The sequence below is a fragment of the Pomacea canaliculata genome, linkage group LG2, assembly GCF_003073045.1.
Source record: "Pomacea canaliculata isolate SZHN2017 linkage group LG2, ASM307304v1, whole genome shotgun sequence".
Classification (NCBI taxonomy): domain Eukaryota; kingdom Metazoa; phylum Mollusca; class Gastropoda; order Architaenioglossa; family Ampullariidae; genus Pomacea; species Pomacea canaliculata.
In genome coordinates, this window is record NC_037591.1 from 18,126,227 (window position 1) to 18,154,097 (window position 27,871).

Consider the following 27,871-nt stretch of genomic DNA (forward strand, 5'->3'; position numbering starts at 1 on the left):
TCAATTTAGGGCAATATATGTATGCACGCCTGTATTTCCACAAATCGTATTTCAAAAGCACAGCTGCAAACTTTCAAAACCCAATTTAAAGCTACTTAAAGATGATCTAGCAATTTTGCTTGTGTATCAAAGACCGACACAGAGTACAAGGTACTCATCTACTGCTCAAGCTTATCTCACAATGAGAAGCTGTAACACTCCACCCAAGATTCACAACTCACATGTTTAGTTTTGTAAATAATTTTTAAAAATCTGCTGTACCAAAGCAATTGAAATCCAAAGGAATGAAGGGTTAATAAACTTCTGACAACTCCACAGATTGCAAAAGTTTTACACACACAGCCAAACACACAAGAGAACAGTCTATGCTTACAGCTGAAAGTTTTTTTTTCCACACTACACACAAGTAAAAACCACTCTCTAGGTTTTTGGGGTTTTATTGGTGCACAAACTACAAAGTCCATCACATCAGTGTGCAAATAATAGATTTCTAACTTGACAGGTCTTACTGTACTTTAAAAAAACGAAAGCCCGAACTTTTTGAGAGATGGAGAGGGAATATGCAAAAACAAGTTTTTAGACAAAAATGTGACTTCAGATTTAACTCCAAATAATTAATAAGATCTTCAGAAGACGTGTTCAGTTTCTGTCGAATACTTCAAGTATTGTTTTTTAATAGACAACACAAAGTATACTATTACCCTTCCCTTCCTACATGAACCTTCCTCCATGAAGCAAACACACACCACACAAAAACACTTAAAATAACCCAAGTACTATGTTAGCAAGAAGAGAGAGATGTCATTGCATCAGAGGGATGCAAGTTACTCATGCTTTTAATATCTGAGTACAGCACACCTGCAAGAATACATCATGTTGATGTGACACTGCACCACCTGAATAACAGAATGAGAAAGATGAGCATGCTCCATGATATGCTAACTCTTGACACAAGGCTGGCAGCCATGTGTAGCAGAACCTTGTGACTGCATTTACTGCTGTTGATTTGGCCAGAGGCTTAACCATTAGCAATCCACAGCCCATACAAAAAATGTGCATACACAGAAACAATGCTTTTTTAATGCTTCAAGTGAACTTCTACAGTATGTGCGTATGAAATGACTTCAAGGCAAACTGCATCTCAAAACACACTTCTTATTACACTCAAGTGGCATGACATAAGTTAACAACAATGAATGGGTAAACACAGAAAACTACAACTCCCACTTTACTGCTGGCAAAGTTAGCATTCAACTTTCAAGCATGCTCTTTCAGTTATCACAGCTGTTTCAATAACGGGTTTTCAACTAGATTGTCAAGCACCTTCCTTAACAAGACGCTAGCAAAATACACACCTAACAGCTACAAAAATATCATCACATCTCTGTAGGCCTGACTATCTGGTCACTTGTTTGCAACATGCTCATTGCAAACAAGCATAAACCACCTGAAAGTGCTGGACAATAAAATATTACATACAAGAAGCAACAGAAGCAAGGGAAACCAAGGTGGAAATGTTAATAAGGTAACTGATGTAGACATTGGTCTTTGCTTATGGTGTATGGGAATCAGTCTTGAAAGTAGCCACATACCAGGGAATGAAAGCATACAACAGATTTAAATACACACTAACTTTCATTAAAGCCTTCAAAAAGAGCTTTCCAATGTCTTCTGCAGCAAAATACATTCTAATATGGGTTGACTTCAGATATAATCTATATGAAGAGAACAATCTTGTTCAGGTGGCTAAAAGAACTTGACATCATCAACTGAGGAGATGGATGCAGTAGAAGGCAAGCCCTCTGGTTCCCCACCACCAATCTGGGCAAAGCTGGGTATGGAGCTGATGCCTGTGATTGGTGGCAGAAGGTCTTTGTCTCGCATGTCTGTGGCTGTGATGATACGCATAGTGTTGGTGGCACCAGACCCTGGTTTCCACCCAGTCAACACCACCACAGGGTCCCCAGCCTGCACAAAGCCACGTGACATGGCTGCATGCACAGCTTTCCATATACGACGATCCACATCAGCTGTCCACTCATTTAGTTTGGGATCTGTTGACAACAAATGTCAGGAATCTTTAACAATAGTGTGACATGGCAAAGAAGGCAACGTAAAAATTATATTTTAAATTATAGCTACCTCTCCAAAACAGCTAAATCAGATTTTACCTTATCTAAAGCTATGTGCAGATTTTACTGGGGATGCTACAAGTTTACAGAAATTTAAAACTTTTAACAATGTTCATTTTGATCATATGCATGCATGCATATATATAAAATATCTAATTAATGATTTTATGATGATCTTAATTTTAATTGGTCTTCAAGATCAAAAGGAAATTATTCATCCAGAAACCCAAACCTGATAACTTACAAATAAATTTCTGAACATTCCCAATACGACATATTTGAACATTTTTAACATTTAACAACTTAGTTCTCATTTGCTAGTATACTAATATAAATGATTATATTGTAAAATGTTTGATCATCTAAGTTCTTTTTCCCTTCAATAGATATATTTCAAATACCAAACACCTCTGTCAGAAAAGAATTCATGCAAATACACCAAAAAATAAAATAGCTTGGAACAAACAATGACATCTGCCTGTTTCCCAAGGCAAGTTCTATTCACACAGAATGGCTGGAATAATTTACTTAATTATTCTATCAAAAAACATTGTTTTTTAAATGAGGTAAATTACAATGTAGCCAGTCTTACTTTTTGTAATTTTAAAAGAAACATCACACAACAATTCACAAAAAATTATAACAGCAATTTCAACAGGTTAAACAGAAAACTGATGCACTGCCAAAGATTTTATAAATTAACCTGAAATTCTCTACAATCACATACTTACTGAAACATTCCCACTTTCAGTACAAAGTGTAACTGGTTTATTACTAGCAAGTACAACGATCGAAGTGCAATAAATAACTAAACTAATTAAACAATAAAGACAACCACAGCAGAATATGCCGGCCACCCTACAAGCATGAAAAGGATAACAAAGAATACAGGCATCATTAATACTAGCATCATCAAAACTACCAATAAAAATGTTAATTCAGTTTTCTAAAATTTAGGTGAAAAGGCTGAAACTTACAATTTACAACCTATCATGAACATTATCTAAATAGCCAATGTACCACTATTATGATCATGTAAGAAAAAAGATTATTTGTGTATAAGCTGTGGTAAACATCACACTAGCTTCTTTGATGGATGTAGTAGTGAAAACCATCATCACTACATCACTACACATTCTGTAGCCTTATCAACATCCCTGTGCTTGCAATGTGATTTCTTAAGAGAAGATACTTCTACATTGCACTTCAGGTGACATACTATACAAGCAGGCCTCTACTGCATAGGAGACCACTTCATTACCAATGACACATCATACTATGCCACTTGTAATGCCCCATGTCATCGCCACTTATTCTGTTTATTGTTGTGGCCATCAGCTTTAATAATAATCCCCTCTTTTTAAAATACTTGAAAAGACAACAATACTAGGGACAACATTCTGCTCACCCCACATCTAAAACTAAAATGATCCCCAACAGCTGGCTGAAAGGGCTTGAAAGTGGCTTGCTTGCAGGCAAAATTCACACATGAACTGTTGCAGAAGTTTTTCAAGATGTTCAAGCAAAGTGATTTAGCTTTTAGTTTTTGTTTTGATTTCTGGCATAACACAACGTTTTGGTTGGCACAGATTTTAATTAACTTTAATTGGTGACTGAAAATTTCAGTTTTGATGAAAAATCACCCTTGTCAGACTATTCTAAAGCTTGATTAACCCCATTATAACCTGAACTAAGCTCTAACTTTTGCAAGATAGTTCTGGATTGTTTGCCAGTAAGTAACTGTAAGTTTCATTAGGTGTCAACTCTAGCTTTGCATAAGATAGTGAAATCGATTGTGGGTGTAACTTTTGGAAACTTTCAAAATGCTAAATAAGAAGCGAAGCCTGAAATTCAGGGTCTTAACATGAGACTGACCTTCAACAGGTCTACCTTTTCGTTTTTCTTCTGAAATCAGTTTTCTTATGCAGTGGCTAAATAGATACATGATGCTGTTATAAACTCTAGTCTAGCTCTCTTTTGCGGTTATCTCTAAGGCCCAAGTTTAATTAGAATGTTAGAAGAAACAACCTTCTGAACAAGCCTAGAATACATCCATACCATGCTGAATAAACATCTTTTTTCCACAATTTTTATTTACTTTCAAATAATGGTTGTGTATTTACTCTGGTCAATTGCCATGGCAGTTTGTTTTTATTACTAAATATTGTTCTTAGGTTCTGATTAAAAAAAAAAAAAAAAAAAAAAAAAAAAACCTAAATCAAAAGTAAACCACCAGGCTTTTCTTTCTGTACAAATGAATAACATCAGAGCTTTCTCTTTAACACTGTCATGATGTCATTGAACAGTTTGTCATATTTTAGCCAAACTAAAAAAAAAAGTGGGGGGGATGGAACATTATTAAACAGTTAGCACTTTGAGAGTACATAATAGCAGGGACATAATTTTTTAAAGTCTTGAAATAAAAGTATCTATTTTAACATATGCCAAAAGACATCCACTTGCTCTACAGTTCAGCAGGCTATTAATCAAAAGACTTAAACCAAGTGACATTCATAAAAGCTTTGAATACTTTTCATGATTTTCAAACACAGTTCAGTTACTTTTTCTCTATACATATATCCCTTAAAAGTTGACCGACTGTAAAGCAACAGCAAAACAAATCACATTAAATGTTGTAGAAACTAGTGCATCATGACTGACATGACCAAATAAGAAAGCAAACAGATCTTCAACATACAGAAACTGAATATGTTGTGGTAGACTTTAAACATCATTGCTCCGTCTTTCTCTTACACCCAACATGTGCATGCACATACACAAAGAATAGTAACCATATAGGCAACAAAGACACACACATACCAAAATACAGAATTATCATAATTTGATATCATAAGATACTTTATATCAACCAAAGTTGCATTATCTGTTCAAGGGTTCAACTCCTCTGCAAGTGTAGCTAATGCACCAGCTTAAGAGCTCCAGGCTGGATTTAAGTCATGTTTGTGAGATGCAGTCTGTTCAGGCTGATAACTTCAGTGTGGTAAACTGCAATGTATCTATCATGGATGCAACAGACTGCATGGGTACAAATTGATATAGAAATGTCAGACACAGGCTGCAATATGCAAGATAGAGTACTGGATTAATCAGACTTTAAGTGGGTTACTTGCTAAATATAACAATTTCATTCTAGTCCCTTTAGGAATAGTACCATTAGTTGTTTCCTAAGAGTGTGCAATAAATGTAATGTGATAACAAAGCCTATACTAATAAAGTAACCTACAATGTTGCCAGAACAACAAGCCCATTTTGAAGTGCCATTTCAATATAAAATACATGTCTAACACTCTCTACACATTTTTCAGCTATGGATGTTCACACAAACACAACCTTGCAACCAAGTACATGAAGGCTCCCTAAAAATACCATAAGGCATAATCTGAAACGTGAAACACAAGACAGCCAAAATAGTGTACTTTAAAAAAAAAAAGAGCCATAAAAATCAAATCAAAAATTGGAAAAATGTTATGCAAGTAAAATTTTTAGAAAGACTGTCATATCCATGCCCTCTAAAGCCTTCTGTAATACATCCAGCTGTCAACAACAACCTGGACCAACCAGATAGGCGATGGAGATGTCTGTCACCAAAAACTGAAGCTTTTCCTTTTGTTGTGCACATATCAATCTTGAAAACCTGAGCACTGAGGTGGTGACATGACAGACAAGTGGTCACCATCTGTCATGGCTGAAATGCGCATGGTGTTAGTCTTTCCTGGGCCCACATCTGACCCTGTCAGTATTATTATTGGGTCTTTTGGTTTCATCATTTCCTTGTCTCTGCCAAAGGCAATGGCTTGGTTGACGCGGCGGTCAATGTCATCTGCCCAGTTGTCCAATGGAGTAGCTGATGTTATTTGGGTGTGGAGGTAGAGGGAATGGTGATGTCAGGGGATTCAGATTCAGGTTTTGTTACAGGAATATGAAATCAGGATTTAAATAAAAAGGAAGTGCAAGAATTTAAAGTGCCACGGATTGCATTTTGTTCATGACCATGCCAAGCAGCCATTTTAAAAAATATAAACCATTCAAATCATTGTCATGCAGTTTAAGGTCATCAGAATGTTTGTCATGAAGTTCCAGGTTAACCAAGAAACAGCAATTACCAAATTTCCAAAATACATAATATACAGCATGCATTTATAATATCAATCCCATTCTCCATCATCCCAACAACCAAAAGTATGCACAATCCCATTACAAATTAAAGGCAAACATAAAAAGTTGCCAACACAAAATTCCAACCACAAAGATTTAAATTAATATTTATATAGATAAAAATAATAAAGTAGACATCAATAATTTTTAAAATGCAAATGTCACAAAATTTAAAAGGAACAGAAAAAGAATAGAAATGCAATGGCATGGCAGAATGGGAAACAGGAAGTTGTGGTAAGGGCAGACAGACAAAAATGGAAAAATCATCAGTGAAACTATACAAATCTGTACTAAAATGTACAAAATATTTGTGCTCTATATGTAAACTTAAATAGGGAAAGCACAACAGCCTAGCAGTTAGTACAATGACATTGAAAGCAGAAGATTGTATTTTTAAAACTTGGACATGTTTTGCCCCAAAAAAACATCTCTGCTCATCAAGCTAGGTACATAATTTTAGGTCAGGTAAAAGGTTAAAGGACCACCTTCTATGTGCCTCTTTTCAACATTTTATTCACAAGATTCAATACATTGACATGTACAGTACTGAACATTTTACACTCCAAACATCTTCTATATATTCTTTTGGTATGTAAACTAGGACAAGATTAGAAGGAAATAGTGGGGGGAGGTACATACCTCTTCCTGTTTAACATGGCAGAGCAATAATTCTATCAAATATTACTTAACTTAAGAGATCAAAACTTTATTTACAGTCATCTTAAAAGTTATAATAGTTCTAGTTTGCACATTTCTGCATGATTTGACTTTGCACTGCTATTATTCATACCAGGCTTTTTCTTTATGCTGACTGATAATTCCCCATTTTCATATCAAGCAAAAACTGTCAACCTTTGTTCTCATACTGCCTTTCAAGCCTGTTTTGAGTCAGTTGAACAGCTTGTGTCTTTGTCAGATATTTTGACACTTTAACACAGGATAAAGTAAACACTAAAATATAAGACTTGCCAGTAATGACAAAGGAAGACTGCCAATTATAAATAAACACCTATTTCTATCTTTTCTGTGAGTTTGACCTCAGTCTGAATAGCAAAACATATGGTATCTCATTGCATGTTCATAAGAGCTGTTAAGGAACAAGTTGAAAACTATTTAGGAAAAAGTTTTATAAGTTTAAAATTAAAAAATAAATAATCTTGACCACCTAACACAAAAATAGGCTGTGTGAGAAAAAGAAAAAAAAAACAACAAATATTGACTTACCAACATAGTGGATGGGAAAGATACCACGGTACAAGTGGCACTGACGGGCAACTCGTCCATCACGAGTGACAGCAAGAATAGGACAGCGAGGTCTATATGCAGAGACCAGGTGGGCTGATCTAAAAAAAGACAAGACACATTGTTTTGCTCACAACACAAATTTATACAAAGAAAAAAAAATTCATTTTTTCCTATAGAGATTTGGTTAAGTGGAAGCTCTATCAAAGGACTCATCTTGCATCGAAACTTTCAACTATTTCTTGGTACTCCAATTTTCCCTGCTACATATAAGCAGATGTTCATGGAATCATTAAGATCTTTAAAAAAAAACCAAAAAAAAAAAAAAAACCACCTAAGGGCAATGATACCAAGCTTATTAAAACCAATCAAATACAAATTCTGAATGTTAAAGAATTGAATTTTGAAATTTATGCACAGAACAAACTGCACAAATTTCCTTTCAATAAATTATATTTTGTAATAACTGTGTTTGCTATATTACACTTTCACGTTGCTGAATTTACTTCATGGCAGTATAAGTCATTTGATATCCAAAACTGGCAAAATTACCAGAGCCTGACAAAAAATTAAATTTACTATAAAAAAAAATTAAGAATCTGTTCCAAGAGAATATACGCACTTATTTAATATATCAAAATGATGTAGATGTGAGCTTAAGGTTTTAAACGTGTTCCAAAAGTATTCACTTCAAGACAATGCACACTTTATCACAATTGTCAAACTAATAAAAAAAATATCAAAAACAAAACAAAACAAACAAACAAACAAACAAAAAAAAAACAAACAAAAACAAAAAAACAACCAGAAAAAAAAAAAAACCCAAGTTAACCAGTACTATATTTAAGACAATGTAACCACATGGAAAACCCAACACTGTTTTAGACAAATAAATAATGCTTGCTAGCCTCTCCACCATTTCTCTTTTTTAAAAAAAATACATGATGAACTCTGAGACAAAAGAAAATGTTAAGTTTTATAAGTGTGGCCTCTGACATGCCAAAAATCACCAGCTGAGTTACTCAGAAAACTACTACGTTATGACTACAATATCAACATGAAAAAAGAAAAATGTAGCAGATAATATTCAGATTTTTCAGTCATGTGACCAGAAAAAAGATGAAGCTTGGACAGTGTTTCTGATAACAAATTTAAAATAAGAAAACAAAATAATGTGAAAGTGCACAAACAGCTTTTTCATTTTCAAAATTCAAGTGTTTTCAGGTACATGTTAGCTATCTTTGGTTGAAATGTGACAAAAATAGGTCATATATTAGCCATACAAAAAAAATTGGAGTACTTTCTTTTACACTCTACAATAAATTCTGAATTTAAAAACCGTGCTTAAATTAACTCAGCAAGGTCACCTTCCTTTCAGACAACTCGATTAGTCGCCACATTTTGGCTATTAAAAATAAAAAAATTATACAAAAGTAACTATATGTCATAAAACTATAATTTTGAATTTAGCAGAAATTAACTGTTTTACTTTTAGAAAGTGGTATTTTTGTTTTTTCAAAATAATTCACATATATCAATGTACCCAAAAACTGCCTTTCAGATTCGCATTTCACAAGTGAAAACTTGATATGCACTTAAAAAATTACACTCATTAATAGACAAGCATACTGCTTACCTGCCTGTGGTTGTAATCACAATAATTACAGCTGCCATACAGGTATAAGAGGCTTCAACAGCAGCAATGGCAATGGTGTGAGTAGGGTCAGCATAGAGAGGTGTTTCTCGTCTCAAGTCTTCAAATCTCTGGTTGTGGAAGTAGGCTGATTCAGCCTCACGGCAAATCTGTTTACACACCAAACAAAATATACACCTGAATTCCTTGAGACAAACATCACCATTTTAGAGAATACAATAAACATAATGGAAATAATTCACCATTTACAAGACATATCAGGATAAAATTCTCAAAAATTTGAGACCACCTGTTATCCTGACATAATTTTCATCAGAAAACAATTTGAAAGACAATGACATGACTAGTCTTGTTTCAGTGTGGTAAAATACTTCAAACTTTTGTTCCTGATTTTTTTCCCAATTAATTTTCATTTATGTGCACAAACATGCCAACAAACAATTCAACAATATGGGCTTAGTCTGTTCATGAATATTCAGAAAGTCGCAAATGATTTTACCAAGTAAATTCCTCAGAGAACAATTCCTATTTTAGGTGATTGTAGTATAGATCTACTCATTTACTACTGCAAAATCACATAGAATTTAAGCCATAAACTTTATTATATCCCCACAAGATCTGAGCTATCTTGATATTTAATCTAATTTTCTTCTATGAACGGTTTTGGACTTTGTTTTATTTTCTAACGGAGGGGGGGGGGATAATTGGTGTTTTATGCTGTGCAAGCAGCTGAGGTTATACTATGGCAAGGCAGCCAGCCCTGTAAACAGATGCCATGTGCAGAGAAAGAAGAGCGTGCCCGAGACGAGAAATCAACTCTGGGCAGCCAGCCTTCAGTGGCAGCGCTAACCATTGCGCCACCGGACTGCTGTGTTATCAAACGGGAAGGAACAAAAAACCTCAACATGCCAGACTTGCTGTTCAGAGACAGAGGTAGAGCGAAATGCTCAGCTGTCCTGATTATTTGACAGAAAGACTGGACAAGAAAATGTCCACGAATATAATGAAGGTGGTGCTGTTTGTAAAAATACCTAGCATCAATATGTGAAGAAAGATGTGCTATCAGGCTTCAGCAGAGAGAGAAAAAAAAAAAGAAGGTTCTTGGGTAAATAAATTTATGTGATTTTTATTCAGCAGAATAAGAAACTCTTAAGCTATCCTTGGTTTTTTTTTCCATTTTTTCCCCCCATATCTACCTATAATTTCAGCAATTAACCAAGTCACATCAAGGTGGGCGAAACCAACATCACCTTTGCGTCCTCCATCAGGAATCTGGGATTAATTGTCACTGCAGACATGATTCTTGCTAAACAAGTTACATCTGTCTGTCAGTCTGCCTACTATAAGATACGCAAGATCAGCGCTATCTGTCACATTCTGTCTACGTGCACTACCAACATTCTTGTCTGTGCATTTGTTTTATCCAGACTTAATGACTGCAACACCTTGCTTGCTGGATGCTCTGCATGGCTTCTTCACAAACTTCAAAAATTACAGAACTCTGCTGCACGTCTGGTGCTTAGAGTTAGGAAACGTGACCACACCACCCGTCTCCTTCATTTTCTACACTGGCTTCCCATCCATTCTCGCATCCAGTTCAAACTGTTCATGCTATGTTTTAATTTCTTTGCTGGCGCCTGCCCTGATTATTTCTTTGAATTGCTCTACCCTTGCATCTCAGCTAGACAACTCCGCTCCTCATCCGATGACCATCTCCTTACTCTTCTTGTCATCAAAACAACAACATTTGGCCACAGGAGTTTTAGTTATTGTGAATAAAAACAATGGAACTCTCTGCCTTTCCATATCCGCCACCTACCCAGAATTGAATCCGTTAAATGGGCACTGAAAACGCACCTCTTCCATAAACATTACTCCTAACAATCTTTCCCATAATGCTAGTCCTTTTTCACACCCTTCCTTTTGCAATGTCATCTTACTTTCAGTTCTTGCTATAGCTATTTGGTTCTCAATCATGATTTTCCAGTTATGACACATCATATCAAATATATGTAGTTTATTTTCTAACATTTGCTATTGGTGAGAAGTCATTTGTTTGTGTATTCTATGAGGTCTAAAATGTCAGGACAGAGGTCAAAGACAAGACATACACATTACACTTTGATATATTACCCCTGTCCAACAAATAATACTTAAACTGTACAAAAACCAGTTACAGCAATCACTGCCAACAACACAACAAGAATAACAAGGCATCAGCAAATAAATATAAGAAAATAGTATCCCTGTAACAGCACAACAGTTCTCTTCAGACCAGAAAATGTAATTTCAAGGAAGCAATGTCAAATATTCCGGACAAGAAGACAAAGATGTGTAATGTGGCTACTTATTGGGACTGTTCCGGATGCCATGAAAAGTAGCATGTCTTACCAGATGCATCGTCCTCACAGTCTCTAGTGGGTACAAGCCTTTGGCAGACTCTCCCGATAGCATGACACAGTCAGCACCATCCAGGACGGCATTGGCCACGTCACTTCCCTCTGCTCGTGTTGGCCGTGGCTTGTAAGTCATACTTTCTAACATCTAAAGCACACAATAGTTATACATCAGCAAACATATATTTGACATATGCTGACATTTCTTTTCCATTTTTGTTTACTGTTTTGCTCTTAAATGCTGAAGAAAAGAAGAAAATTTGGTTTAGAAATATTCTAGCGGCAAATATGATGAGAGGCTAGTACAGACATCTGCTATACGTGAAATGATGTGGAACACTACCCACATTAATCTTCCAGCTTCAGACTATGCCTAACTACACCACAAACTGGGTAATAGACCTCAAAGGAAGCAAAGACCTACCATTGTTTGTTAGGTAATCACAATAAAAAAGAAAATCCCAACTTAAAAATAAGTGCATCAAATACAATAGGAAAGCAAACAAAACTACTAGTCACAAAACTAATAAGCCACCAACCTGTGTGGCACAGATGACAGGTTTGCCGGCACGATTACACTTAGCGATCATCATTTTCTGAGCCAAGAAAACCTTCTCTGTGGGTATTTCAATCCCCATGTCACCTCTTGCAACCATTACACCATCTGCCTCTCCCAGGATCTCATCAAATCTGTTCACAAAGGAAAAAACCATTTTCTTTACATCAGTAAACAAGTACAGCAACAGCAAAGGACAAGAAGAGAAAGGAAAGCAAAGGAGTAGGCTTGGTTCTGTAACATTTAGAGCCAAAGAAATAAAGAAAGAGCCAAAAGGCAAATGATAGAAAAGAAAAACAGAATAAAATGACAAGAATTTTGATGGAAAGGAAAATAAAAGGTGAATATGATGATGAAACAAAGACAGTAAGGAAAAAAGAATCAGGCTGCTTTGTCACCAATCCAGAGGGTGGGAACAGGGCCTTTGCATGGGTTGTCATCCTTGTGTCTTGAACGAGTTAAGGGAATATAAAAAACAAAAATTACAAATTAGCTTACTAGTAATCAGTCTAACCAGGATTTTTTTGTTAAAGTAACTTTCAATAGTTGAAATGCAGCCTTCAACATGTGGGGTAGAAATGTTGGCAGTCTTCCTCCCAATAGTGATGACAGTTGTCAATTTACTTGGGCGTCTATCAGTGTTCCTAATGATCTTATGTCTTACAAGAAGTGTTTGGCAACTACATTTGATTAACAATAAAGCATGAGACAATACAGTCACACTTCATAGTTTTCAGTTTAATTCACAGTACTTTGCTTCACTACATGCTATCTATCCGGTTGATTTAAAGCATACTACTCTCTCTCACTTGCACATACACACACTGAGTAAAGATGTGAAGATGGTCAATCACCTTTTGATACCCTCATGATTCTCTATTTTGGCAATTATCTTGATGTTCTTGCCTTTCTCTCCCATGATTTTGCGGATTTCACGTATGCCATCTGCTGATCGAATAAATGAGGCAAACACCATGTCCACCTGTATGTAAAAATATAAGCTTTACAAGATTGCACACTTGTGATATAAGAATTTGTTATAAAAGATTTTTAAAGAACAGTGGTGATGCAGACATCACAATCAAGTACAACATACATACATATGAACACGCACCAGTTAGCAATACAAGAACATGAAGAAATGCAGACTTAGAAGTGTTGGGGAGAAAGGACAACAGGATGGACGAGTTAAAGGTGTTTCCAAGAGATATTTTTGAGTCCAGATTGGAAGGCATGTACCGACCCTGCTGTGCAGAGAGAAGGAGGCAGGCCATTCTAAATGCTGGGGTTAGAGGAGAAAGAGCAATGGCCAAATGTCTCCAGTCTGACACATTGAACAGAGAGAAAACCAGCATGGGCCGAGTGCACTGACCTTTTGAGGATGGTATGGCAACACAAGCTCAGACAGATTGGGGCAAGGCTATGAACAACATGATAGCAAAGCATGGCGATCTTGAATTCAATGTGAGCCCAAACTTGCAGTAAGTGGAGAAGCAGTGAGGCATAATTAGCCTTCCACTTACAGAATACAATGTGGATAGCACTGTTCTGAGCTCTCTGGAGCTTGTCAAGCAACTGGCCAGGAAGATCTATGAACAGAGAGTCAAGTCTGGAAAACACAAATATTATAAGCTGCTTGGTGGAGCAACAGAGGTGTCTGATGCAGCTGATTCTCAGTTCAAGAAAGATGGAGTTGCAAACTGAGCTGACATGAATTTCGAAAAACTATGATGAGTTAAAAAGAACTTGAAGGTTTCTGATAGACTAATAGAGGATCCGGAGAAAGTGAGAGATGTAGACAGAGGCAGATGTTTAAGCATATGTGCAGAGGCTATCTGGATGACTTCAGTTTTCTCCCCACTGAGCTTTGTTCGCCAACATACAGTGTCTAACAAAGTCGAGGGTTTGTCTAGCACTGGTGAACAAACTGTGGAGTAGGCAAGCTGCTTGTTCCACTAATGCAGACAAAGGGAGCAAAATAAAACAAAGCAAGAATTAATGGGATTAATAGGATTTACAAAAAATTAAAGCAATCAGAAAATAACATTATTAACATGCAGGGAAAAAAATTGAAGACTTACGTTATTTTCCACCCCAAATAACAAATCATCTTTATCCTTCTCAGAAACTGCCGGCAAGTCAACAGCAATACCTGGCAGATTGCAACCTTTCTTGCTGCCGACTTTGCCACCATTTTCCACAGTGCATACAAGGTAGTCATCACCTGAGGACATAAATCAGAGGATGTACTTCATAAATCAGAAAACTGTTAAAAAAATTGTGTAATGTTTCTGATTGGATTAACAGATTTAAGGCCTAACACCCTGAAAATTACATTTCACAGGATATCGCTTATATTTTTTTATATCATCTATTTTGCCCTAGAATGGGAGTTCAAAAAATGGTTTTACTGCACTTGTCACACTATCGGTTGCCATGGAAACGATCCAAAATGGCTTCAAAACAAGCACTTTAAAAAGCTTATAACTATCAATTTTGCAAGTATTCTCAAAATTCTTTTTGAAATTGTAACTTAAAGAAAGACCTATAATTGTATGAGAATTTGCAAAATCAACCTAGTTATTTTTTTATGAATTTTTTTTTTAACTGTGTGTTAAAATTTAAGAAATTTTTATTTGAAACAGTATAACTACTAAACATTTCTTAAAAAGCTCTCCTAGAAATGTTTAGGCATGCCATAATCTTAAAACTAAATTAAAATTTTTGTCAACTGATGGGGGCATACTTGGCCTTAAATCTATACACAATTTTCTACTTCTTATAGCTCTCACATAAAATCTGCCCAAAAAGTTCTTAAGACTGAACAAACAGAACTTTCTCCTGCAATTCTTGTGTGCATACATAAAATATGTACCATCACAGAACATTTTTGTTAAATTATAAACATGCCCATCAATTCTGATCAACTCACCTTTTTCTTTTACAATAACAGAGATGAGGCCATCATCGATAAACATACGCTTGCCCACATCCAACACTTTGATGATGTTCTTGTAGTCAACCCACAAGATATCCTTAGAGCACTTCTCCTTGTATTCATCATTAATTGTAATTTTGATTGTATCGCCCAAATTCAGCTGAACTTCAGCGGATGCACCCTACACAGATAATCAGTCACGAGTTACTACAAACTACTTTTAGTCAGAACTATGCAAATGGACAATTACAAGTTTCATTACTCATTACACACGAACAAGTAAAATTTTAAAAAAAGGAACATTACATCCTGCAGCAGGCCTGTTCGAATCTCTGGTCCTTTGGTGTCTAGTGCAATTCCTATTGGCCGAGGTTCTGAGAACTCAGCCACGGCTTGACGAACATTTTCTATCGTGCCCTTGTGATACTGGGGTAAAACAAAAGAAAAGAAAAACTGCTAGCAAAAAAATGTATTACACACACAAAAATTAACATTAGCCAATAACTGTAGAATACAAGCAAAAGAAGGCAGCATAATATAGATTTTTAAATCCAGACCATATATATATATTTTGCTTAAATTTGGCACATCGTTATAGAAAGGCAAATGCTGAATAAATGCCAACAGTAATACAGTTCAAATTTTGGAAATAAAGTAAAAAATTAACAGTTTTCATGGAGGTTTATATCACACTATTTCTTTCTGATCCTTAGTCTTGCTTAAATCTATAAAAGGGCTAAATGAGGTTAGCATATACACTGGCCTAATTAACAAAAAACAGTTGTGCTATCACGTGACTCTACTAATAAAGCTGAGATCTGTATTATTCATTAAATACCCTGGTTGCACAAAGTGTCAAAAACTAGTGTAAGCTTGCATGTTGTAGAACATGATCTTTCAGCTTCATGCACAGAGCCCTGACTATAGGCATGCAATTTAACATTTGAAGACCTCAAAGGCAGAAACACTGACTTCATATGTTCCATGAGAAAAATTTAGACGAGCTATGTTCATGCCTTCCATCATCATTTTCTGCAAGGTTTTTACTTCTCTGGATGCTGGTCCTGTAAGCAAGCATAAAAGCATATGGTAAGATGGATAATATGTTCAATTATATTCTGTCACAAGGTATCAAATACATTTGACTCTTTTTCAAACATTTAAAAGAACTCAGAACTGCCCACAACAAAATGACCACAACCAGGCCATTATCTGGTGATTATCTAGAGCAGAAATGTGCAAATCCACATCAAAAGACAAAGTAGGAAGCCTTATCTCTTTAAGTAATATTAGATCAATATATTCCAAAATTGAAAATGAGAATTCCACGTGTTTTTTCTACACATTTTCTACTTGAGGTAGCCAATTTTAGAGACTACAGACAAGAGTTTTTAAACTCTTTGTTGTAAATTGTATTGCCTTTCCAGTTACGTAATAGGCATAAATTACTGTCACTGCAAAAATTATTCAAGATCTAATAATTGTACTATAATCGCTTATAACAGAGCAACAGCAACAGCACAAGCACTTTTTGCTGGTCAATCTAATAAAAAAAAAAAAAAAAAAAATGCGGACAAAACCAACCAATTGTGCAAATGATGCCCGTCATACGGACTTGAAGGGGTTCCGAGTCAATATCTAGAGCACAAATGTGCTGTAGATGGCTGGTGGCATATGCAGCTTGAAGCTGCTGTTTTTGAATGTAGTAGTCGCCTTCATGCTCCAAGCTCTTAATGTCCAGCTATAATGACCAACACTCAGAGCTATAGTCATATATATCCATGCCACAATCTTCAATCAAATCAAACTTTATCATCTGTCCAAGACAGAAACTTTTCTTTTGCTCACACACCCAACCACATAAACAAGCAATATAAGTATATGTATATATACACACATACAACATAGTGGGCAGACATACACACCCATATAAGACATTCAATACATATGCACACCGACACCTTCTCACATATACATGTGAACCTCCTCAGAAGGATGCCAAGTAATATGGTAGCCCTAAGAGAGTCCTTGACCCTTTTATTTAGGATGATGATAGCTGCTAGCATGAAGGACCTCTGGTAAGCAGTTTTTTGCGCACTTGGCACTTTGTAGCACCTGCCCAAGGGCAAAGCTGAAATTTGGGATGGAGAGGATGTGTTCGGTCTACAGTATTATATGCCATCTTTCTGACTGCATGAAAGTACAAGTCGGAAATTGGCAGCTGTGTTGTACCAATAATTTTATTTGCCTGGTGGATGACTCTGGACAGCCTTGCTTTATCTTTGACGAGGAGGTGATCATACCAGGCAGTGATGTTAAATGTGAAAATGCTCTCAACAAGAGACCTGTAAATAGCCTCCAGCACCCCAGAGCTGACATTGTTAAGTTATGGAACATTTGTGCTTGTGCATGCAGGTGTGAACGATCACATATAAATGTGTGTTGAAGAAGTTTAATGTTCGAAAAAGAGAGTGTGATACTACTTTTGTCAATTAACTGCATAACTGAAATAAGTTCCAGATGGTCTGGTGAAAACATTTAAGATGTAAGATATTTCTTTAGTGCTAAAAGTGAAAGCTTTTGTCTTAAGTTCAGAAGAATGATGTACACTTAATGGACCAATGTAACACAACAAGCAAACCTGCAAACCACCACACAGACTTATACAGACATGAAGATGCCCAAAATTTAAGCTGTACAATTATCTAGCAATTTATGCAAAATTAATAATAAAATGAAAAGATTGTAACACAATCTAAACCAAGAATAAATGAAACTGTAAGTTATTTATTCCAAATAAAACAAAAGGAAAATAGGTAGACCAATTTGGCCTAATCACACTGTCAACTCCAAACAAACATGGAAATAAATGACACTGTCAGCATGATCACTTACAGTGTCTGGCATGTTATTGTTTGTGAAGGGATTCTGTAAATTGAAATGGAAAAAAAAAAAAACAAACCCAGAAACAATAGGGTAGCAAATAAACTAAGCAAGTTATGTCTTCAAGAAAACAACAGCTTTTCCAAATGTCAGATATGTTTAGATGTCTTTTTTAAACTGAGACCAAACAAGCTGTGTTTTGTGTGGCAATGTAGGCAGACAACTGTAATCATTTTGAAAACTATTAGTAGGTGTCATGTAAGTACTCATTAAACAGTTATTAGGGCCAACCAGATGGTATCTTCATACTCCTGTTTTCTTTCTCAGTCTCATCTACTGCTACCATATTCTACAAACTTTGATAAATCGCACACCTTCCTACTGCTCCTTGCCCCATTCTCATTTCTCAGTCTATCCTATTCCGGTCCAACTGTGGACATTAATACAGTGCACATCTCAATTTAGTGACTAGTTTATACCAATATTGTCATTCCTAATTAATAACAAGACTTTATCAGACAAAGATGTTCACATTATCTCTAATCTTTTCTATCTCAATGGTTTGGCTAGAACACTGTGGGTCATATATGTAGTTATCTGAAATAAGATTTGAAACAAAAAGCATAATGTCTGTCTGAAAATGCAAAACAATCAAAAATAAAGTGCTTCATCAAATTAAGGTTTCATTAAAAAAAAAAAACTTATAGCAGACACAGAGTATTGTGGAAGGTAAGATTAAAAAATATATCATAAATGAGGAGCCATACCCTAGACATCATAGAGCTCAGTGTGCCAGGTAAGATGGGGGTTTGACCTAAACTGCCCGGCTTTGCCAGCATTTGCGCCATCTGGAACATATCCCTTAACTCGTTAGCATGAACTTAGACTTCACATATACACCCAAATATGCACAAACTTCAAGCATTGATAAAAATCAACAAGATAACTCAAAATTATAACTAAATAAGGTGACCAGACGTCCCGCATTAGGCGGGACAGTCCCGCTTTTGACCTCGTGTCCCGCCTGCTCATCGGACGGGACGCCCAATGTCCCGCTTTCTGGCAAGTCCATCAAATGTGCCGGTTGTCTTTAAAAATCACTTTTTTCGGCGTTCTTTGACGGTGACGACACCATCATCGGCACGTGTCCCGCTTTTGCCCAGGAAACGTCTGGTCACCTTAAACTAAAGCTCATAGTAAACAGAAATAAACCATTTCTACTGCATTTTATCATAAAACAGCACTTTCTTGATAATTCAAAGTATTTGGTATTTAGATCTGTTCACTAGGTTGAACATGTGTAATCACTGCTTTATCTAGTCTTGTGTGCTGTAGATTCTAATAATCACACACCAAATGTCATATATAATGCAAAAGGTACAGTGACACATAAGCTGTGTCTATTGCTGATACAATTCTACAACTGGTGTTTTACAAGGAGCCAGCAACTATGGCTATATCACAGCAAAGCAGCCAGTCATGTATACAATTGTAAAGAATGTCACAGACTATAAAGTATACATGTTGGTATATATTTTAAGGCATTTTATCATCAAACCCTGTTCACTAAAATTAAATATGCATCATTTTGTTAAATACGTTTATGATTAAAGATACCATCTGCCTTTTTGTTATTCTGATTACACTTAATTTATTCTAAGGGTCAATCAGGAACTATACATACATTAAGAAAATGAATAAATTTTAAATGTTGTATGGGTATATATGCATAAAATAAACTGTATAAAACAATACGCTTAGCTGGTTTAAAATTGTGAACCAACTTTTCAAACCAACGACATCAGCCCTCCACATAAAATATATTCATTTTCCGTCCTGAAAGACGTTTTTCGCATCATTAAAGTTAATATCAAACCTTGGTTCGCCCGTTTTTCACACTGCCACACAGCAAAATTATCTCCTGAAGTTCCTCTTATCTGCTTCTGGTACGAAATTTTGATTAGCAATAACCACGACACGGAAAACCTCATTGGCGATAGTACCACCACTGCAGTACATGTAGTCCACAAAAGTATGTCCTATTTTCTCACCTCCTGTCTTGTGTTGGGCAGACGAATCCTTGGTGTTGGGAGAGACATTGTTCGAATCGTGTGCCTTTTGGACAAGGAAATTCAATTCCACTGTTTTCTATCCAGATGCGGAGCTCTTTTGTTGTTAGTCTCGTGGCCGTTCTTCTATGGACCTGACACTCGTGGTTGGTTTTGTGTTTCAAATAAATTTGGAAATTTAAATACATGTATCCGCTATGCCCCTTAGTGACCCGAAGCCCAACTAACCGACTACAGGAAAGGTCAGCAGCCACTCCTGTGACCTGATTGGATGTTTAGCGTCTGCATCAGAACATGCCTTTAGACGATTCATTACTTTTCAGTTTATGCGTCCTCTGGGTTGGGGTTTTGAGTCACAAATTTTATTGAAAATAGAGTTAAAAATTCTTGTGACTTGACCTTATCAGATAACGATGACCTCAGTGCATTATTATTCGGTCTCTGCCCTTCCCTCCAATAGATCTACGTGACCAGCTTGTCACTGATGCTACGTTCGGTTTTCTTTAACCCAGCAGTGATTATACATCACATGTAGCTACTTCGTGACACAGAAATGTTCAACCGTGTCTGATATCTGACATCTCGTCTACGAGTGCATCATGCATGACTAAGCTAAATGCACACCGAATACGGATTGCGATATACTGTTACTTATAATGGTTGTCTTATAATCTATATATTTAAGTTTTACCAGAGTTTAAAAATATACATCTATTCAAAAACGACAAAAGAAAGCCAATAATCAAGGGCTAATTTTTGTTTCCAGAAAAAAATGCATAGGGACGCGATCCAACATTTTGTTGTGAGTTACCTTCCTTGATCACAACAGTCGGTCAGTGACCCTGGCGTTGTATACCGAGAACTGTTTGCTGAATGGGTATAGATATCAACACAGAATCTGTTATGTCGATAAGCCATGTTCCTAAGAAACTATTCAACGATCATATCCAATCTAGCTGAATGAAATGTACTCCACGAATGCCTATACCAACAAAGAAAACTGAGTTCGTAAAGAAGCCTACAGAAATTTAAATTCCTACATGACCTTCTTTGATGACAGCATAGGTTCGGAACCTATGGTTATGTATGCCAATCTATAACCAGTTTTATATGTTAAAAAGTCGACATTTCTGACGAGTGTATGAATTTTATTGGCAAATTACTGTTAAAATAAGCAAAATATTTAATGCTAAAATTGCTTGTATCACTGAAATACAGTTTCAGAAACCTAATTTCAGTAATCTATTGCAAAAAAACATTTGACAAATTAAAACAAAACACAGGTCCTCTGACGATCCCATCTTATAAACAATGACCACTTAGGTTTGGCATGCTAAGGGTTTAAGGACTAAAGTGGTGCACAATTTGTTTCCAATGATTGGGTACAGACCAGTTCAAGATGTATTCCTGTGAAATATAACTATTTTTCTAAATCTGGGTGAACATTCTATGTTCTACAGACACAACCCTAAAATAAAGTCAATCACTGAAATAGATCAATGGGACAGGCATCAGGTTGCTTGGTGGAGTAGGAAAGTGCTTCTACCTCGAGGCGATTTCATACTATGGGTGAGAGGGATGATAAAGGGAGAAAGGTGGGGAGAGGAACAAAACCAAAGTAAGAGATTCGCTCAAGATGTGATTTTTCAACCCATGGACGTCTATGCAGTGGCAACAAGCAAGTGTTTTAACCACTATACTATCAGGCTACAATATAAACTCATTTTTTAGGAATACCAACTTAAAATAAAATATAGTGAGAAAACTAATATAGACTAAAAGTTCAATATTCCAGAAGTTTAAAAAAATGGTCTGGAAACAGATTAAGTCCAGTAAGGAAGGAGGATATTAACAAAACCCACAGGTTTGTTAGTCCTATTGCAAGAATTACTTTTTTTTTATAACAAAGGTTCAGGCACCTAGACATTTCCCAGAAGTGTGTGTGTTTGGGGAATAAAAAGCCTTCTTCCTGCCCTATTGAGGTTGAACCACTTGCCATTTACCACTTAAAAGAATTACTCTTCTGCCATGAGGAAAACCAGAAAACTATTTCAGCATAACTGGCTAAGCAGTTACATCTTCTCTCACACAATGTTTACTATGGGTTACAGTACTCATTTAGTCCCACTTTCCCGGTGGTTTATTTACAGGTCAGTCTCACTGTATTGGTGACAGGTTTATAATCACAGCAATAATGAATAAAAATAATGTTAGAAAAGGAACCAGACCAAAATTTGTGCTTTATTGCTGTGTGAGGTGCCGAAGTCGCACAAGCACACACTTAACAGTAGGCATCAACTGTCTCTTACAAACTCTTTCACTCTTTTGTAACTAGTCAGGTTCTCTTTCTCTCATGTACACACAGTGTGGAGAATACTGAAGTATCAAAAAAAAAAAACACCATTTGCCATGCAAACAGGTGTTGCACTCTGAGAGAGGTATGTTGAATCTGAGCTATGAACCCAGAACTTGATTCCCACTGTTGGTAGCACTTTTTAGCCACTATTCCACAAACCACCCCAAAGTGGTGATGAAGGTTAACATGAACCAGGGCAACTGCTTGCATTTTTAAGCTATGAAATACTTCCTACTTCTATCTAGTTGAATTGTGATATTGCTATCAACTTGTAGGGCAAGAAGAATTTTAACACTATTAAACAAGGCTTGACCAAACAGAGAAAGAGAGTGTGTGTGTCATGTCTTCTGCCTGATCACTCACTAGTTACATCCCAAAACCACCAAAAACCCAACATTTATTGATCCAACAGCATACCCAGAAAAATGAAAATACAGAGGGCAGAAAAGAAAACACTGTACACTTACACCACCTCCAAAACCCTCTTGGGACATATACCAAAACTACAAGCTGACTCACACCTCTTGAAATACATTGAAGATGATCACCAATACCAAATCATATCATAATTTAGGCAAAAATTTGCCATTACATACAAAACCCATTACCAGGGAACCATGATAGATTACTTGGACTTGCTAAATACCACATGTTTACTCATTTACTCTCCCATTAATATCAGCCAGTCTTCCAAAGGCATGTGTCCATGTTTACAACAGGCTTGACTGTTGCCCAAACAGCACTTCAGGTAACAAGGCATAACATAATGACGTGATCAACTTACAGTACCTTTTCATATTTGATTTGCTGTCAGCAATCATCCCTGCAAAATCAATCCTGAGACATAACACTTGAAATACTATCTTGTCTACAATTTCTAGTGGTCTTTACTGTTTGGAATGATGATAGAAGAGGTTTAAACACCTGGATGAGTTAGCAATCCAACAAAGCCAGAACCCAATATTATCAAATTCAACAACTTTCTCTTGCATAAAGAGCATGCATTAAGTACAATGAGAATATAAAATTAAAGCTAATAGTTGTAAAAAACTAGAATATCACAAGGACTCCCTAGACAAAGATCCATTCAAAGTAAACTAGCTAGAATGAGATTAAATGGTAAAAATTATACTATAAAGACCCATTAACATGCAAAAGATAATTCAGCAGCCTACATATATGGAAGGTACCCTAGCAACCAAGAAATATAAATTTACAGCTACATAAAGGAGAAAGACAAAGCTTATAACAGATAATAATAATAATGTTTATTTATATAGTAATTTTCTCCACCATTAAAGGTGGGCTCAAAGTGCTTTACTTAAAAAAAAACACACACACACAAACATCATCATAATAATAATGAATGGCGGTCTCAAAAACATACATTGAAAAATAGCCAAATTCTAGCAGTAAGATCAAGTTCCGGCAGATTGCTGTAAACTGGTATGCAGATAAGTCACATGAAATACAAATAACAATCTAACTTACCCACAAAAATGTTGACACCCATTTTGATACTAGCAGTACAAGTGTGAAAGACTACCTCTCCTCATAAAGTATTTCACAGTAGTATATAGAATAAAACTAGCTTGCAAGATAAAAAATAAATTGAAGTAATATACCACAAGTCACAAATTCAACCCATTTAGAAGGGGGGAAAGATTTAACAAAGATTAAAATTATCTAGGGAACTAAAATTTGAAACAATTATGTTTGTGGGTAAATACATGTGAAGATTACAAATGTGCAATAATGGCAATTTAATAAATGAAAGTGTGCGGAAAAAAGGTCACAGAATCCAGTAAAACCACAGCCAGCCTCAAGCAAGAACTGCAGACCAACAAGAAGGGAACCACCAGAAATAATCATCACCTACACTCCTACAGACTCAGTGAAACCAGACAGCTTTCTTGATTTAGGCAGTTCATTTTACATGGAAAGAATGCAAAAAAGAAATTCAAAGAAATGCAGTATACTTAGAGTTTATGTTTCCTTGAAAAGACGTTTGCCCTCAGCAGCAGATGGTAAAGACTGTACCGATGAGATAGTCTCAACTAAGGATGTTCCCAGAAAGCAACAATGCATGACAAAAAAGAATTTAAAGAAACGGTTGCTTGTTCAACTATAAGCAACTTGTTTCATGCTTAAAGCCAGTACTACAAAAAGGTTCCAAATATCAATTGACAATCACTTTTCCAGGTAGATTTTTACGCAATCATTTTTATCCCACTTTTAGAGGAAATTCATTTACAAAACAGGGAAAAGAAAATGAACCACAGTCTGTTAAATGCTTAGTGGATATGGAGCATGTTGTAAAGAAATCAGGGATGATAGTAAAGTATGCCCGTGGCTTTCTGCAAACCTTGATGGTATTTTGAAAGATGCTGAAATTTTAGAAATTAAATGCCCTGACTTCAGCAAGTCATGGACATCCCTCGAGCAGTTTTTCACCAAAAAATGCAGGATTTTAAAATAATGGAAAGCTTAAGCTGAAAAAGATAGGAGCAAGAAGCTATTACTGCCAAGTACAACTCACAATGTTTTGTAGCAGTATACATAAAGCAAAGCTGTTTGTGTGGACCCCTAAGAAGAATGCACACTTTGATATAATGTTTGATGCTGACTCAATGTTTCCCATCTCAGAAAGTTCTATTTTCAATACATGCTGCCTAGGATTGTTGATGACTTCTAGGAAGGACGGCTCAGTTTATGTGAGAATTATCAAAACTTGTTGCAATCACATAGATGGTTAGTTCATCTGTTTGTTTTTGTTTTTTGTTTTTTTCTTTTGGTTTTTTTTTTTTGTTGACATTTCACGTCCATGATTCGACTTTCGGTTTTAGGACGATTTTGATGTTCCTTTAACAGCGCACATCATTGTGCTTCATTAACGATCTTTTGTAGAAGTCACCCGTCTATAAAGCTAAAATTATTATGGACGATTGTGTGTACTTTATTGCAATTTTTTGTAGAATATATATATGTAGTACATTTTAAATGAGCGTCATTGCCACAGTACATATTGATCTCATCTGGAGAGTTAGTTCCCCTTCAAATCTGTAGTTAGCCTAACAATGGACGAATAACTTAATCACCACTACCAAGCTAAAAGCGAGAACGACAAAAACGCATTATGGACGTGTTTTAAAAGCATTATTTCAACATTTAAATAAATGAACTTGAATTTATAAGCGTTTGAAGCCATGGTTCATGGAATGAATGCAGACTGATCTCCCTACTACAAACCTCTGTGAGTCTTAATAGGGATGTTTTAATGTGTAAAGAAACATGCACTACTTTAATTTAAAATTAAGCATGCCAATTCTACTTTAGTATCCAATTAGTAAAATCTACAATTGAAAATTTGAGGTTGTGTAATGCTAAACTGACACGAAATGATGACTGGGGAGGGCGGGGTATGGCGAGTATAGGTGATTGAAAAGAAGCATCAGGTTGGTTGTGTCGTTTCAGGAGAAAAAAAATATTACAGTTCTTAGATCTGATTACTGCTAAGTGCAATAAAATTCGGCCACCACTTAACGGCGATAACGGGGAGATAAAAAGATGCGCTGCCATTATTAACAACACAAAATAATAATCTGGGAAGTATTTATAAATAGCGTCCACGTGACTGCCAGCAATGTCAAGTATACCTAAATTTTCCACTGAACGACTGAGGTCCACCAGCTGTCTCGCTCAGCACTGGTCAAAGATAACATTCCTCCATGTATGGGAAACCACGTGATATCGAAGCTTTTTTATTAAGCATTTGTATCAAGCACTGGATCTTTCTTCACCACAGATTACACTACTGAGGTTATGCGAGACTCAGGCCCCGATCGACAAACCAAGACGGCAAGTTAAAAATATTAATGTCATTAGTCTTTATAATGTAGAGATATTCTCCACCATAATAATACATTTCCTTCGCATCCATAGCAATCAAAAATCGTCTAGGCATCCCCCTCCCCCAAAAAAGATAAATAAATAAAAGTACAAAATGTTATAACTGTGAAATAGTTAAATCTATTTTTCCTGGTAACAGCAAACGTTACGGAAACCGAACGGTTGCAATTGTGACAGCTTAGCAATATCAATTACTTAAGGCTGCTTCAACAAAAAGAAACACGAATGTGCATATTTATATCTAAATTACCTTTCAGCTGTGTTGTAAAACGCCGGGTTATGGGATTTTCCAACTGTTCCTTTAGAGGGCACAGTTATATCTTCAGAGGGCAAGGAGACGACAGCCTCGTTTTAACACCAGTGCCTTCATCCAGAGCCACAGCCTTCACCTTCCTCTAAAAGTCTTAGGGTTAAGGTCATTTATTCTCTGTCGCTAGAAAAGACAATGCCATTAAAAAACATACATATCAGCGAAAGATAAAGATTGGTTTTTGTATTACCTGATAAAATGATGACGATTACGTCGACGACAATAATAATATAAATCTTTAAAATATTTTTGTGGGGGGTGGGGGGTGCTGTACAAATAAAATCTACCCGGACGTTTCGACCTTAATTTTTATCGGCGTTTACTTGCTATATTCTTCTATAACACAACTTGGAAATTTGGAGGAAGATGATAGATGTCACTACTACTATTGGTGCTACTGTTACTATTAAAAAATTTTATAACAGCATTTAAAAATTTGCAATAAAAAAAAACAAAACAGAAGCGTTCCAGAATGTTATAAAGGGACAAAACTGCTACATATTCGCTCTGTTGAAAAGAGTTGTCTCTCTTACACCTGACGAGTGTATGGTCATCGAATAGACTTGTAAACTAAAGCTGATTAAGAAGGCGCTAAATTAGTTCTATAGAGTGTCACATGGGATAAAGATATGCAGTAAGAATTAAGTTGTTCCCAGCGGCCAAAATTCATCTCAAAAAGCACGAATTTGTTTAGCCGTTCAAAAACTGTAATCCAGGCAGCAGTGTCGGTCATTGAAGGGGGTCTACCGATAAGTATAGACTTTTTTTTCTACTTATATATTTATAGGGTTGACTGCATAATGTCTTTTTGAAAAATTATAATGAGTTCACAAACCTTCGGAAGGGAAGCAGTGCAAATTAACCGATAAGTATACTTTCAAGACATTCAACTTCATCCTGCATGTCGCAAATCCAAATGTTTTCATATATCATCGTTTTAGTCTGATGCTCTATGAATTGTCGAAACACTGGTATCATCTATAGAAAAAAATTATAACATTAACTAATATCCGTCCATGATATAAAGAAAGATATAGGTTTCTACAGTATTTATGCACGAGCCCTAGAGCAATTCAGCAGTAGTCAAAAGGGTCAAATATGGGAGTGTATAGCATCTTTCCACAGATATGCAGGAGAGTTAACACCTCGACAGCTCGTAGTTCATATCTACAGTCATTGTTAATCTTTGATAACAGCAGATAAAGATATAACTAGACATTTCTTCTCCATATATCAAATCATCGTAGGCT

General features: G+C 36.0%; 1 protein-coding gene across 5 annotated transcripts; it reads right to left on the bottom strand.

Annotated features, from left to right (window-relative positions):
- Window positions 1-419: 419 nt before the first annotated feature.
- On the bottom strand, window positions 420-26,718 carry LOC112556581 (pyruvate kinase PKM-like). 5 transcript variants are annotated; one of them, XM_025225727.1, is made up of 14 exons: window positions 26,562-26,718; window positions 18,745-18,825; window positions 17,990-18,022; window positions 16,679-16,835; window positions 16,067-16,158; window positions 15,401-15,520; window positions 15,089-15,275; window positions 14,238-14,380; window positions 13,011-13,138; window positions 12,140-12,290; window positions 11,596-11,748; window positions 9,187-9,353; window positions 7,533-7,651; window positions 420-2,054 (listed from the first exon to the last, which is right to left on the bottom strand). In XM_025225727.1, the coding sequence occupies exons 2-14, from the start codon at window positions 18,823-18,825 to the stop codon at window positions 1,747-1,749; spliced, it is 1,839 nt and encodes a 612-aa protein (XP_025081512.1). In that variant the 5' UTR covers window positions 26,562-26,718; the 3' UTR covers window positions 420-1,746. The 5 variants fall into 5 exon arrangements, with proteins under 5 accessions (XP_025081512.1, XP_025081510.1, XP_025081513.1 ...); XM_025225725.1 differs by lacking the exon at window positions 26,562-26,718 and adding an exon at window positions 20,029-20,280; XM_025225729.1 differs by lacking the exons at window positions 420-2,054; window positions 26,562-26,718 and adding exons at window positions 4,206-5,997; window positions 20,029-20,285.
- Between the last annotated feature and the right edge of the window lie 1,153 nt (window positions 26,719-27,871).